Source organism: Tiliqua scincoides, chromosome 4, assembly GCF_035046505.1.
Source record: "Tiliqua scincoides isolate rTilSci1 chromosome 4, rTilSci1.hap2, whole genome shotgun sequence".
Lineage (NCBI taxonomy): Eukaryota > Metazoa > Chordata > Lepidosauria > Squamata > Scincidae > Tiliqua > Tiliqua scincoides.
The window spans coordinates 172,377,994-172,394,249 of record NC_089824.1 but is presented as its reverse complement, the minus strand read 5'-3'; the positions used below and the strand labels follow the sequence as shown (position 1 = coordinate 172,394,249).

Sequence of the window (16,256 nt, the reverse complement as noted above, 5' to 3'; positions counted from 1 at the left end):
CATAGTTACAAATCGATTTACTCAGAAATAGACCCATTTCTTTCCATGGGTGTTATTCTTAAGTAATGGTGCACTGAATTGTAGCCTGGGACATTATTTCAGATGGAAATGAGGATTAAATCCTGGTGTTTTAAAAACCAGTCCTTTGCCAAACATTTGCAAAATGGAACAAGGGTGCAAAAGGGTTGGGTGTTATCCTGCCAAAGGGAATGAGGTTTGCTTGATTTAAATGGAAGTGTTGAGCCCTGGCTTACATTTTCTCAGGAAGGAGTGAAAGGGTTAACTTTGGCTGTAGTTTGCAGAGACTAACAGCCCTTAATTATCTCTGCATTGTCCTCTTGCTCTCCTCTGGGCTTCCCAGGCTGAATCGACAGCCCTGACCAATCCATAGAAAAGGCAAGGAGATGATTTACACTGGATTTATTGGCAGAAATTTCTTATATCTATCTATACGTAGATAGGTATGTAGGATATCTATACCTTAGATACCTATACATATCTAAGATAAGTGAATGAAAAGTTTACAATAAGTATAAATTTAAAAAAATATTTAAAATAGATCCTTCCTCTGAATGGATCCCTCTGAATAGATCCTTCTGAAGCAGTTGCTGATCTGTTAAAAAAAATTCCCAAACATCCCAAAGACTGCAATTCTATCCACACTTACCCACTGACTGTCATTGTTAAAAGCATACACATGGTAACCTACTAAAAGGTCAGGTATGAAACTTTTCCCAAAATGTTGTCACATACCATCAAGTCCAACATATTATTTTTAAAAATGCACACTGAAATGAATGAGAACCCACCTGAAATTGGCTTGCGATCCACCTAGTGGGTCCTGACCCACAGTTTGAGAAACATTGGGGTAGATACTTACAAAAATACTTCTCGGCAGAAATAGTACACTAATAATTAACACAATTTAGGACTGCTTTAGCCAAGATGTTGCTGAGGAGGGAAAGGAAAAACCAAGTGTTTGGTGCCTCCTGTTACTGCACATCTCCATCTCATCAAATACACATTTACATCCTTCTCTAGCCAACAGATGCATACACTCCCTAAGTTTGGGGTATCTTCCAAATGAGGGAAAGAAATTATTGAATATTGGAAGAGGTAGAAAAGCAGAGATTCGAACGCACAAGACAAAATGTAATGCACATATAGTTCTCATTCTTACAACCTTAAATTCCACAACTATAGAATTCCCTACTAGGGGAGCCAAGAACGTCCCCACTCCCTCATAGTCTTTTGCTGAGGGCTGAAAATGTTTTTATTCCATCTTGCGTTTGGGTGATGCATCTGTCCCCCGTGTCTCTATAGCAGTGCTTAGGTTATAAATAGTTGTTCTCCTCCAATTTGTTGTTGATCTTATGATTTTATTTGTTTTATATTGTGTCTTTTTTGTCCTTAAGCAGCCTTGAACATTTGTTCCAGCATAGGAAAGGCAGGATATAATTTTTTAAAATAAGTAATAACAAATGAACACCAACTGCATCTTGCAGAAAATAAATTCAACCATTTCTGCAGAATCCTGGGAAGTCCACTTTTAAACATAAAATGTGTACAATTCCATGATTACAGAGAAAGCTGAAAGCATTGGGAAGATCCTGGAAAGGTTCAAATGGAGAAACATAGATATTTAAGTGGTATTTCATGCTTTTAAAAAAGAGCTATGTTCTCAGAGTTGGTAGGGTGGTGATCTAAGGAACTCTGAATTGCAAAACACTGACTTCCTACAGACACAAGCTGGCCTTGCCTAATGCACATTTTACTAGTGGATGTAAAGGTTATATTCAGAAGCCTTGCAGAAGGTGATCAAGAGAGTACCATTTTATAGCCCTAATGATAGCAAAATCTCAGAAGGCAAAGTGTGCTGCTTTACTGAAATGGCTGGTCAAATAGCACAGAGAGATACATCAGCTACTAGAACAAGGCATGGGGGCCTGAACACAGTTAACACAGTCACTCCAATTTCTGTCAGATAGGCATAATCATACCATTCCCTCCCCTTTTTCTTTTTCATACTATTTGACAATGCTGTTATGGTCTTAATATGTAAAGCTGCACTGCACTCATTTTTCAGAAAGTCTTTATGAGCAAGCTTCAGTTGCTATAGAAACAAGTCAGTCAAGGTTGTTTCAACCTTTAGGGTGGGGCAGGGTGGAGGGAAGGATTACTTCCACATACTGTAACATCTTAGAAGTAACAATCAACCTCTCCAGTTTAACTCTGGGACTAACAAATTGACATTAGTGTTTAACACACTACTTTAACACACAATTCTTGATTTCATAAGTGCCTTCATTCTAAACAATCAAAGCATACCCAGGACAAATGCCCTCATTTCTCCTAAGGGGAGCAAGCAAGTAGCCAGGACAAAGTTCAAGAGCTATGTAATTTTCAATAATGTGCTAATTTGGGCAAGCCCTTCCCTAAGGAAACAAATGAAGTAGGCCAAGTTCTCTATGTAAAAATCTCTCTTCAGTGGAACACGAAAAGGGTCAGTTCTCTCCTGAAATGCTTTCAAGCAAACGATCATAAGTTGCCCATGACACACACACACACACACACACACACACACACACACACACACACACACCCAAACCAACAGTAATGGATGCAAGTGGCATCAGCTATTGCAATCACAAAGGTGGAACATAAATGACCAGTGGCTACTACAAACCATATCCATGTTGTTAGATGCCAGATCATAGACCAAAGAGACCAGTAAGAAGGTGCCAGTCAAGCCTCCTTTCCTGAAACTATATACTCAAAAGGAGTATACAAAAACAGTAAGTAGATCAAAATAAAGATGTTGAGCAAAATATTCACTTGTGTGCTTGTGCTTGGGGAAAAAAATGGGTATACACCTAAAGCCTTTGGCATTTCTTACACGATCAAGCAAGGTTTGCCTAGTTAACAATTGTTTGCGATACAACTGTGGAATACCAGACAGTTCAACTGGGCAACAGGTCATCATTAATCACAGCAGCACTAAGTTCAGATGAGTGAAAACTAACACAATTTTGTTATATCAGTAACTGTGTATACTGATGCCTTTGTCATTTCTTCAATAGATGGTTACTCCATACTCTACAGTTGGTAAAGAAGAGTATGGAGTAACCATCTATTGAAGAAATGACAAAGGCATCAGTATACACAGTTACCTGCAGGAGTAAAGAAGTCTCCATTTGAATTTGGAGAGGGGTCAGTTAGATCAATAGGGGCCTTGTAGACATACAGAAGAGCAATCGGGATTCAATATGCCTCCAAGACCAGCAGGTAGGTGCATAGGTAAACCAGAGGTTTGTGCACAGTTTTATCTATGCCATATTGCACCAAACATTTGAGTACAGTGCAACTAGTTGCCTCTACACTGCCATTCATGCACAAAGCTTTCTTCCACAACTTGGTCCTATTACTTCCCATAACCTTAAAAATAATAGCCAGCCGTTTTTTAAAACCATGTAGAATAAACATGGAATGCTGTTTCCACTCAGAAATTATGTAAAACCCATAAGGAGCCAGTTTGATGGCCGAGTCCACAGCAAGTTGGCACACCATTTTTTAAAAGTTTGTATACAAAGCAACATGGTCAACAGTGAGGAAAACGCAGTTATGTGCACACTGAGGCAACCTCCCAAATCAGCAGGTATTCATGTATATGGAGTCCCTATCCAATTACGACCAAAAGAAACACCTGGAAATTTAAGAGACCAAGGATACTTGAATCAGGATCTGTTCAGAATCTCTAGCTTCAAATAAGACAATGTTATGAAGTAAATATAGGCAGATTCATTTTTGTGAAGAACATTTTAACTGTTTCAAGAACCCCTGAATTTAATATTTCTCCCTTAATCAAACTAACTAGTCTTATTACTCAGAGTTGAAGACATGGTATGGCTCCTACAATGCAATGGCAAGCTATCTCATATCACACGAGTCACGTGTTATCTCATGTATTACCAAAGCAGGAACCACTTTCCTACAGATCTGACCCTTATTTTATTTCCTCGCCTTTCCCATGCTGAAGCACCTGCCTAAGGCATATTCTAATACAGTTCTCACAAAATGAAATTGGTCCTCAAAACTCTTCCCACATGCAAAGGTGCAACTTATTTATCCGCATATTTTTTATCTGCAGATTTGTCTCAATGCTAATGGGGTAGGGGAAACTGAATGTCACACACACCTTTGCCTCCTTTGCCCTGCAATGGCTTCTAGCTCCATTTCCAGGCAGCCCAAAACACTGCAAAAAGGCACCTGGCCCAGGCAGGGAAATAGCCCTGGAGCCATGGAAGAGGCTCCCCTTTTGAAGGAATAGTAACACTCTTGGAGCCCTGTGCCAGCAAAGAGACTGAAGAGGGGAAGGGGGGGCGGAAAACCTCTGTAGCCAGAGCACATGCAGCAAGGTGAAGCGCGCGCGCGCGCGCTCTCTCTCTCTCTCTCTCTCTCTCTCTCTCTCACACACACACACAGGTTCGGTAGCAACAGAGGGGATTGCTTTAAAAAACCCAGGGAGTGTTTGCTGAATTCCCACCCCCCATGGTGCAGGCTCCAGCTACAAAACAAAACAGCCCAGCTAGCAAGCCTTCCCAGCAAGCAAAGCATGAGATTTAGGCTACAATCCTCTTCACACTTTCCTGGGAGTAAGCCCCATTGACTACAATGGGGTTTACTTCTGAATAGAAATGCATAGGACTGGACTCTTAAAAGCTCAGCATCCTACCTGTGAAAAAAGCAGGGACAGCTAGCAATAGGGAGGGCTGAGTACGGAGTGGGGAAAGGGGAGGCGGAGGGATTGAGAACAGCTGCCTTAGTTTCCTTCCAGCCCCAAGTGTCAGGCTGCAGCGTATCTGTTTACCTCTATGGAATTTAGCACAATGTGTTTTTTGTTAATCACGCCGAGTCACAGAACGGAATGAACTCAGATAAATAGGCTCCACCTGTATATTGACCAAGAGAAAAGCGGTAGCAAGCAATGTCACAGAACATCTTCAGTTTCTATTTGTTCTCATAGGTGAAATGGATAACGGAAAACTGCCAAACTGTACTACTCAGACAAACCACATAAATCTTCCCTGAATTTGAACACTTGAAAAAACAATCCTCCTCCACATGCATGTAAAATTTCTGTGAAACATTTTCAAGAACTACCCTACCAGTTCTAACTTAGTTCTTCCTCTGATGTGTTAGCTTTCTATGTGTATTTTTTTTTAATACAGGGAAACAAATGCTATTCCTGATATGCAATCACAAGCCCTTGAGCCCCAGAAATACCATACCATGTGATCTGGCCAAGCATGAAGCTTAGTCTCAAGATATTTCTTCGCCATTATGATACAACTACCACAATTTTGCTGAATACTACTGGAGATATTTTAGGAAAATGCAAGATCATTTCCCTATATGTAATTTTGCAACTACTACCACACACAATTTTCAGTGAGAAGGCAGCAGTGCACTCGCCTACTACATCAAAACACCAATTTGTTAGACAATTTGTTTGCATGTACACACACGTGTTTATTTTTATATAATGAACTTCTCTCTCATTCTCCGTTGTTTCTTTGCAACTCTTCAGGGCTCCTATTAATCAGATCTCCAATATGCTTTTGGTATTGTTAAAATTAGGTGCATGATTCTCAACACCATGGGTTTTCAAAGCATTTTCCACAGTCTAGCTCTGCTTGCACATTTGCAATTGCTACACTTCAAAGAAAAGTGGTTTTGAGGACTTTTGGACTTAATTCTTTGTGCTTTCCCATCCTAATCTCTCATAAAACTCATTACCGGAAGTCTAGGTCACTTTGGGCTTCCAATCCTTTAAACAAGATCTCAGAAGTACTAGGCTTTCAGCTCTGCTATGACAGATAATAAAACCTATAATAAAACCTATATCAGCTATAGGGTGCTTTTCCAGGTTCAATAAAGATGCTGCTAAGGGTCCTTAACTGTCCTCATTGTGCTTCTGTCTACCTGGGAAAGAGGAAAAACAGAACGAAGCAGAAAACTGCCTTTACTGTCTGCTGGACAGGTCATTGGGTTTGGTACCTGCATATACTAGGAACTAAAAAGAAGGCAATAATATTCAAAACATTAATATTTGTCATGAAGATTAGCCACTAACTTGGGAGCAACTCCCACAAAAATCAACAGAACCTACTGGGAACACACAGAACAGGGCTTTTGGGGCACTTTTTTCAGGTTTCAAGATGTCAAGATGTCATACCAACCCTGCTGGATCAGACCAGGGATGCATCTACTCTGGTACTTATTTAAAAATATTTATAACTGTTAGGTTCAGAAAGGTAGGTCAGCCCAAGGTGGTTTAAAACCCCTATATTACTTGCCCTATGACCACTGTTACTTTTCTGAGTCAAAGAGTAATACATAAGAATGTTTTAAACATTTAATGAAGAAAGTGTTCAATCTCCTTTATTGTTTTGGTTGCCCTTTTCTATAGGGTCCTTCTTGAGGAACTACACATAGTTCACCAAGTATAGGTGGGGCCTCGGTATCTGCAGGGGATCCATTCTCAGACACCCCGCGGATCCTGAACAGAGCAGATAACAAAATCAGCGATATTTGCTCCTTTAAGCTATCCAAAGGAAACTGGAGCTGCACTCTGGTCCCCTCCAGAGGGCTTTCTGAAGCCCAGAAAGGCAGCACATATCCACCTGCTGCCTCTGTGGGCTTCAGAATGACCCATAGTGGTGAAAAAACGCCACTTCCTCTTTCCCTCAGGAAACTGGACGTGGCATTTTTTCACCTCTCCGGGCTCTTCTCTAGCCTGGACGTGTGCTGTCTCTCCAGGCTTCGGAAAGCCCTTCAAAGGGTTCAGGTGGAGCCAAGTCTGCCTCAACATGGGTCCAGGGTACCCACATTGAGCCACATCCATGAATAAACAGCCTCCAGCTGTACTTCAGATGAAGTTGCACCATGTATAATAAAAGTATTACATAGAATGTTTTAGTCCAATCTCTTGTCCAACCACAGGTCTGCAAAACTGAGGGTCAGAAAAACATTTTTCAAATGTTGGTTTTATATGAATTAGAGGTGCCGATTCAAAAAAAGACATCAGTTTTTTCCTATTATATCTAGTTTCAGAGACACGGCATAGCCTCATTAGTGAACGGTTCAAGAAGCTTCCTTGTGAGGAAACCATGGCGTAGTCTTCCTCATGAGGAAGCTGCTTAAACCATTCACTAACATAGCTATGCTGTATCTCAAAACTACACATGATAGGGCAAAACGGATGCCATTTTTTGAATCAGTTCCCCAAATATACCCAGAAACAGGCCTAACTGAAGACAGCAAAATGTGTGTTGGCCTGTGTAATCCCCAACATAGAATTTGCCTTCACAGCAAAACACACTGAGTAACAACATTTTCCCTGAGCTATCTATTACAACCCCAGGATCTATTTCCTGCTGAGTTACCACCACTTCAGACCCCATCAATGTGTATGTGAGGTTAAGTGTTTTTGTCCCATGTACATCACTTTACACTCACAATGAACCTCAACTGTTGTCCATTTGTCCCAATTAGAGAAGTTCTGCTGAATTTCTTCACAGTCTGCTTGAGCTTTCACTGATTGGAATGGTTTGGTGTTACATACAAATTTAGTCAGTCCGCTACAAATCTCCAACTTCTGATCATTTAAATATATTAAGCAACACCAGTCTCAATACACATTTGGCGAGACCCCACTTCTTACCTCTCTCCATTATGAGAAATATCCATTTCAATTGCTTGCTTCTCATTCTTTTTGCTAACTACCAATCCATAATATCAGTCTATAAACCCATGCAAAATAATAAAACTACTTTTGTGAAAAGTTAACAAAACTTTAGGCAATCCCTACTACAGCAGTTTGTGATATAACATGAGGCTGTTATGAATTCCACGGGGACAGCGTAAACTCCTTGCGTAAGCTTAAACACTTTTGTTCCCAGCAAATGAATCAAAGGGCTGATTCAATTGGGATTCATCTCAAGTAAAAACGAAACTGTACTTGCATGTACAACATTTTGGAATGAAGTGCATCCTATGAATATTTTAATGTACATTTAATAGTAATTAAATCATGCAAGTTATAACTTGGCATGGTAAGCAGAAATGACACCCAGGTGAGCAGTCAAGACAAACTACCTTTGAACCTCGCCCCTATATACAGTGGCACTTGCACTGTCTCTATAACAGTGCACTGTCTCAACACACAGCCACTATAGCTCTGTGCTGCTGTGTCCCACCTAGGGAGTGAAGCATGAGAATGCCTTTCCCAGATTTAGAGAGCAAAGAGGCCCATTACATAGCATGATAGTGGTGCTCAGAACACCACAATGTTAACTGGTGGTAATGGAGTCTCAGATACAGGAGAAAAATAAGAGATCAAGCATCATCCAATTTATTTAAGTTTCAAACAACTACCGTGTTTCCCCGATAATAAGACCTATCCCGAAAATAAGCCCTCCCCTTACTGTGTAAGATTCCTCTAAAATAAGCCCTCCCCCGAAAATAAGCCCTATTGAGATTGCTACTGTAGTGAAGGTGATCCCCTGCGCTACACGCTACATTACGGTACCCTCTGTATGCACCGTCCCCCCCCCCCGGGTGAAACGCACGCCGCGCTCCGAGCTGCATCCAATCAGAGCTGCAGCAGTGAGCGCGTCATCCTGTTCTTCCCCAGTGATTTGCTTGCTGGCGCCATTGAGAGCAGTGCCGCGGAGGAGAGCTGAGGCAGGACAACATAAAAACCCGGTATGTAAGCGGGAGTGAGGGGGCATGATGGAGGATAAAAGAAGAACTCAGGAGGCATGATGGAGGATAAAATAAGCACTCAGGGGGCATGATGGAGGATAAAAGAAGAACTCAGGGGGCATGATGGAGGATAAAATAAGCACTCAGGGGGCATGATGGAGGATAAAAGAAGAACTCAGGGGGCATGATTTGTTCACATTTACCTGTTTATTAAAATTGCTGTCAATGTTCATTAAAATAAGCCCTCCCCTGAAAATAAGCTTTCTGGTGTTTTTCTGTCCAAAAAAAATAATAAGACAGTGTCTTATTATCGGGGAAACACGGTAAATATACGAGCCCTGTATGGACCTATAGCTAAGAGTGAAAAACAAACCTAAGCATGAAAAGTCTATTTTTCCGTAGTGCCTAAAAACTGTGGATAGCATCCAGAGTGTACCACCAGCACAAGTCACCTTCCCTGGTCTCTCCTCCCTACCAAACTAATTGTGCTTCCCTCCCCCCACTGCCAAGTTATCCCCTGCAATGGCATGGGATGTGGTAATGAAAGTTGCATAGGGTGTGTGGGAAACAATAAGGAGAATAGGAGCAGTGGTGGAGATGGATAATGGCAAAGTCTAACACTAGGAGCAACTATCTCAGTCCACCTAGATCATTTAGCACTGAATTGACCTTAAATAATTTCGATTTCCCTTCATTCCAATTCCTTGTTTACTGGTAACATTCTGTATGAGAGAAAGATTAACTTAAATAGCCCTTCCTCTGCAGTGTGCCAGTTCCAATATACTTTCCAGTATGTAGAACACACTAGCAGTTATTTTCAACCTTTTTCATCTTATGGCACACTGACAAGGCACTAAAACTGTCAAGCCACACCATCAGTTTTTTGACAACTGACAAGGCACACCACACTGACACCAGGGGCTCACATCCCCCAGTGGCCCTACTAACAAATCATCCTCTCCCAAACTCCCGAGGCACACCTGCAGACCACCTGCAGCACACCAGTGTGCCACAGCACAGTGGTTGAAAATGGCTGCACAAAAGGCTAGATGTCCCTGAACTATAAGAGAAGAAATGAGTTAGCCAATTACAATACAACAGGCCTTTGAGACCATGATCAACATTAATACCAACATGCTGCAGGGCAGATAGTGCATAGCAAAGGAACAGAATTGCACAGCAATCACGCATGCACTCCCTCAAAAGCCTCAAGGTCATACAGAAGCTCTCATTCTCTCAGCTATTGAGTAGATCAAGATTCATACTCCTTCTGTTCAACTCAGGAGTGATGAAATGTTTGCAATCATGAAGATCAGACATCCCTCCTCAATCTTTTGAAACAATCTCATTGAAGCTTCTTTGCTCTTGGGAAAAGCTTTTAAGGCACTGGTCACACTGGCAAATTGAAAAATCTTCTTCTCCAACAATAGGTGCAGTTCTTTTTAAGAAACCAACACCAGTTTGGGACACTGTTTAATATTGTCCTAACTGCTTTCTAGCATCTCACAGCAAGCGTGTTTACGATACAATAAGCTATTGCTTATGTATCACATTTAACAAAAGAAGTTCTGCTTAGAATCACCCAAGCCTACTTTAGAAAACTGAGCAAGCTAATTCGATGTCTATAGGGACCATGCCAGATTCTCAGACACTGTAAAAACTAATTTGCTCTGGGGCAGATACACTTTTAGTTTCCAATCTAAAGACTTTCAGCAGTTCCATCCTTCCAGGTATTCAAGCCATGCTTCAAAACATGATGTATCCACATGCCAAGACACAGGCTCTAGTCCAAGTAACATGCATTTAACTTCAAAAGCACACAAGCTCTCCTAATGAGTCCAATGGTTTACTCACATTACATGTTTGTAGGACTTGGGCTTGTAACATAGGACGATCAGAAACCTGCTTAGGGGTATTGGAAACCTAGGAAAGTCACAAGGTGAAGATGAAACTATTAAGATGTTTAGATAATTTTCACTTCAAGAAAGTCATTTAATAGTTCTAAAATGCTTAAGATAAAAAGTTGAAGGCAAAATGTCCAGGTTTGATAGAAGTCTTTAACAGGTAATATGCAGCACTGGCCCACAGATGACAAAACATGAAGGCAGCACATTGAGAGGTACCTTGGGGGATTGATGAACTGATGAGTGTCCCCAATCTGCTGGCCACCCTCTTTCAACCTGCTACTGATCAGGTTGGTACATTGATCCTCTTCCAGCTCACTAAGAACAAACAAGAAGAGGATTGGGAAAGCACGAGCCTCCTCCTTCCTCCAGCAGTGCTGAACAAACATGGGGAAAAACAAAAGCTGGCAGGGCCACCACTGTTGCCTCACTCTCTACCTACTCAGCTGCAATTCAGGGCAGGGAGAGGTAAGGCAAAGCAATCTCACCTATTATCTCCTCTGTCATCTCCTTGCTTGTTCTCCATTTGGGTCTTCTTTAAAATGAACAGGAAGACCACAGCATGCTCTACTCATTTTGTGGATTTTAAAGAACGTCCCTGCACAGAATGGTGGCAGCAAAGAAGGAACAGGCAGGATCGCTGTACCCAGATTCTCCCTAGCCATGTACAGAGGGAGTGAGGTGGTTTTTAAATTTTTTCAACACTAGATGGAGAAGGAGGATACTGTGGTTCCAGAGGGAGGGGGATCTCCCCCTCTCCTTTCCTCTTAAATGAGGCAGGTGGCTTATGGAGGTATTTGCTCCTGCCATAAAAATCCCATGGGCTCAAACCATGCTAGACCATGTATGTTACACATATTGATGCAAAGCAGTTAATTCCCCAAATGTAGGTCTAGGACCCACCAGTGGGTTATGAACCAACTTTTGATGGGTCACAAAACTGACAGGACAGATTAGGCTATGTGCATCCCAAACTATTTGGGAGGGGGGCACACTGCTGCCCAGTTACCATTACAGCCACATTTATAAATAAGACAGCAGCCCCTATGACCTCTAAAAAGTTTGGTAACCCCTGATGCAAAGGATATCAAACACCAGTGGCACTTTAGCTGGTATAGAAAGCAGCTACCCCAAGAGTGCAGAGTCACAACAACTTGCCATAGTATGCAGTATCAAATGTAAATAGGGGATTAAAAAGTTTCATAGTTGACACTACAAGGCAAATATGGGATATTGGTCATTCTACTACTGTGGAAAGGACTTTGTAGATCAGAAAATGAATAAGCTATAGGCAAGAAAACTAAAATTGAAGACAAAATGTAGAAGATTGACATTTTAGACAAGCACTCATGTAACTGCGTTGGTCCATTAGAAAAATTCTAGCAAGGTGTCTTTATTAGGGCCACAATATCAAGTTCACCAAAAGTCTTTTACAGGCTGGATTTTAAATAAGACAAAGGGAGAACGGAATCTCCAATTTGTAGCAGTTTTATTATACAGTAGTTTACAGGTGTGTTTAATTCATTATGTCAGTGCAAAAAGTTATCCATCTGCAACAACTGAATTATCCGTCTGGGAGAGAGAAGCAATGGTTACTCTCCCTTTGAAAAGGGAAATAGATGCAGTTATCCTGATCCACCTCAAATACTAATCATAACTCTTAAAAAGCAGAGAAGAAAACCATGACACCCCTTATACCAGCAATACTGGACATTAACTTCTGGATATAAATTAGAAGGCAAATTACAAAGTATTACTCAAGGGCTGGAAGACAGACTGCAATTTTGCAAATTTACTGGGAGTAAGGCCCATTGAAACCCATATAATTTACTTCTGTGATAACATGCATAGTACTGTGCCACAACTCTGATAACTACTGCCTCTATTCCATCTTCAGACTGTTAAAACTATGGACTGGTTTATTTCATCATACCTAGAAACATTGTTGTCCCCCACTTTAAGTATTCTAGCAAACCAAAAAATTTGCATGTTATATCATTATTTTTGGTTAAAAATAAAAGGCATTGTTTTATTAGTCCTGTAAGAAATTTGTTTTCAGACCCCTGAAAATTTCATCCCTTTTTGTAAAGTCACTGCAGTGGCTCCCAGTTAGTCATCTATGTAAAGGTAAAAAATGACACTATGCAACATGTTAGATCAAGAAAAGTAGACTTTAGGCTTGGTTACGCTACAATTTTCACAAGGACCCTGAAGTTAATGTGTCACCAGCAGGGGTGTAGCCAAGGCAGAGCAAAGCACCAGAACTTATCCTACAGCAGGGACAATGACAATATCAGCAGGAGCACTCAGGTGCTGCCTTTAAACTCTTTTTGAATAACCTTAGCTAAGAAGCTGCATCAGGCTCTGCAACTGGAAAACTGAGAAATTTGCATACGGAAATACCTTGTTGTCTTTCCCAAGGCTGCACAAGACACTATGTAGCTCATGTTAAATTTATAATCCTATGCAAATTTACCTGGGAGAAAGTCCTATTAAACACAGTATGACTTCCGAGTCAGCATGCAGAGGTTAGCACTCTATTTCTTTTATATTTCAGATGTTTTAAACCTATTTACAAATGTTTAGAAATTTGTTTTAAAACCTATTACGTTAGGATGAAATGAGTTAGATTTTTAAACGGAGTACAGTAGAATATGCTCCCAGGTAGAAAGAAGTGGCAAGAAAAAAATAACATATTAATGAGATCTAAAGTTATTGTATAGAGTTAACGGGGCATCAAGACCAGCTACTGCTCTTTAAGTTTGCCATTACAGGTGACCACATTCCTCCTAACCAAATCATAAAGAGAGACACCACAAGCCATAGCACTAGCATTTTAGTATAAAAAGCTACAAAGGAGAAAGCTTGGGAAAATTAAACAAATCAGTATTTAGCCATGAACTCACAAGAAAAAGAAAAGGAATATCACAATGATCTGGAAGCTGCACAACTTAACAAGATACACATTTCTATAATGCAGTATCTGCCAATCTTTTCAAGCCTGGAAGCAACATTTAATCTCTTCTTACAGCACAAGCAAGACACACTTAACTTTATTTACCCTACTAACATCTGCCCTCTATGCATACAGATGTTTCTTTCTTCATTCTCACCATCTCTTACACTCCTAAAGCTTCAAAAACTAAAAATTTAAAAGGGGGGGAGGGAAGAGAGAATATAGCAAGTTGCAACAACAGCGTCACTATCTTAAACCATTTCTGTCCAACTTCGCAACAGGGATCAAAGCTTCTGTGGGCTGGGCAGAAAGGGGTTAGGTCTAGGTGAGGGGTGCCCAAACCTCGGTCCTGGGGCCACTTGCAGTCCTTGGGGGCTCCCAATCTGGCCAGCGGGGATCCCCCAGTCTCCAAAGAGCCTCTGGTCCTTCGGAGACTTGCTGGAGCCCATGTTGGCATGACACAGCTGCTCTCGGCATGAGGGAAACTGTTCAACCACTCACCTGGAGAGCTGTGGGACAAGGCTGCCTCCACTGCTTGATGTTTCATATCTGTGTTGCAGCAGCACCAGTGAAGAAAAGGTCAGCCTTGCTTTGTACAAGGCCTTTTACAGGCCTTGAGCTACGGCAAGACCTTCATTCAATCATATAAGTTCCATCACTAATAAATTCATTTATGTACATTTATTCAAATTTAAAATGTAAATTAATTCTTTTTTTTCCTGGCCCCCAACACAGTGTCAGAGAGATAATGTGGCCTTCCTGCCAAAATGCTTGAACACCCCTGGTCTAGGTCAACAACCCTCCAGTTGAAGACTAGATCTGTGGCATACAGAGACAGAAAAAAACCTGCAAAGCCAACTTATTTAGCATCACTCCAAACTGAGAATACAAAGAACCCTTACCAAAAGACATGGTGAACATAAATACAACTTGGCAGAATAAAGGTAACTTGGAACAATCCCACAGGTCCAGTTGGTGTCAGTCCAAATGAGCCACTCACACTGGGGGTTCAGTAAAGGGGGGGCCAGCAAGGGGGGGGCTCCCAGGGTCACACACTCCTCTCGATGCTTCCCCCCCCCCAGCGTTCCCCGTGCAAAGTGCTTCGGACACTCCTCCAGCCAGCCGAGACTTCTGCCCGAAGGCTTCTTCTCCAGGGAACCCGGAAGCCCCGAGACCCCCATGCCAACATCGCGCCCACAGCCGGCGTGAGTCCCTCGGAGCCCGAGGCTACAACCCTAGCCACCCTCTCCTGGGAGTAAGCCCCACTGCCTCCAACGCGACCTGCTTCCGAGTAGACACGCACAGGCTGGGCTCCGACTTTCCTCGCAAGAGCCGCCTGAGGGGCTCGGGCTGCCGACACCACACCGCGGGCGCCCCACACACGGCCAGCAGCAGCCGCCGCCAGGTGCCCGTGAGCCTGGGGGAGGCGGAGACCCTACCCACGGGAGCCACACCTCGAGGCGCTGGCGAGGCACCGAGACACACCCCCGGCCGCCCAGTGAGCGGCACGGGCTCCCCCGCAGTCGGCCGCGCCAGCCACACCCCTGGTGGGCACCTACCTGAGGAGGCTGGAGAGCGGGTGTCCGCCGCCGCCCCCGCCGCTGCCGCCGCCCCCCGAAGAGCCGGAGCCGCCGCCGGAGCCGAAGCCCGAGCTGAGGCGCTTGCCCGACAGCAGCTTCTCCACGGCGGGCAGGTTCCCGGTACGGGCGGCCTCCAGCAGCTCCTGCTCTTTCCCCATGGCCCGGCCCCGGCCCGGGAAGCCACCCCCGCCTCCGACACCCGTCCTCGGCCGCCGCCGCCTCCGCCGGGCCAGCGCGTCCTTCCGGGGCGGGGCCTGCTAGACCACGCCCCTCGCCCAGCATAGCCTGCCCCCGGCCGCTAAGGGGCTCCAGCCTTGCGAGCTCGTCCAGCGCTGAGCCCTGCTCGCTCCGCGAGTGGGTGGCTGCAGCAGCCTCGGAAGACGCGCTCAGGCAGGCTGCTGCACTTCCCAGGAGAGCAGGGTGCGAGCCTATGCACGCCTTCCTGGGAGTAAGCCCCGTTGACTGCAATGGGGCTTACTTCTGAGTAGGCACGCATAGGACTGGGCTCTCAGGCTGCAATCCGATCCACACTTACCTGGGAGTAAGCCCCATTGACTGTACTGGGACTTACTTCTGAGTAGACAGGCATAGGACTGCACTCTCAGGCTGTAAGTCTATCCACACTTACCTGGAAGTAAGCCCCATTGACTGTACTGGGACTTACTTGTGAGTAGACGGTGATAGGACTCCGCTCTCAGGCTTCAGTCCTATCCACACTTACTTGGGAGTAAGCCTCATTGACTATAATTAGGCTTACTTCTGAGTAGACATGCATAGGCTTGGGCTCTCAAACAATACAATCCCATCACTTCTGATCATCTGCAGACGAACAGTCTCCTTTACACTCTAATGCTATGCATGTCTACTCAGAAGTAAACACCACTGTGTTCAATGGGACTTCTCCCAGGAAAGTGTATATAAAGGATTGCAGCCCTGGTTCCCTTCCAAACAAAAAGAAACACTGTTCTTTTTTCCCTTCTTCATAGAGAAAAGCAAAATCTAACCCTGTCAATTAGAGACAAAGAGATTTGAAATCCCCAGGTGGAGATT

At 43.3% G+C, this 16,256-nt stretch overlaps 1 protein-coding gene across 3 annotated transcripts in view; it reads right to left on the bottom strand.

Moving 5' to 3' along the window:
• The window catches only part of ANKS1A (ankyrin repeat and sterile alpha motif domain containing 1A), a 170,947-nt gene extending 155,565 nt beyond the window's left edge, over positions 1-15,382 (bottom strand). For all 3 annotated transcript variants that reach the window (XM_066622832.1, XM_066622833.1, XM_066622834.1), the window contains exon 1: positions 15,186-15,382. In XM_066622832.1, coding sequence (XP_066478929.1) covers positions 15,186-15,364 — 179 coding nt within the window. In that variant the 5' untranslated portion in view covers positions 15,365-15,382. The remainder of the gene's footprint in view (positions 1-15,185) is intronic.
• Positions 15,383-16,256: the final 874 nt, after the last annotated feature.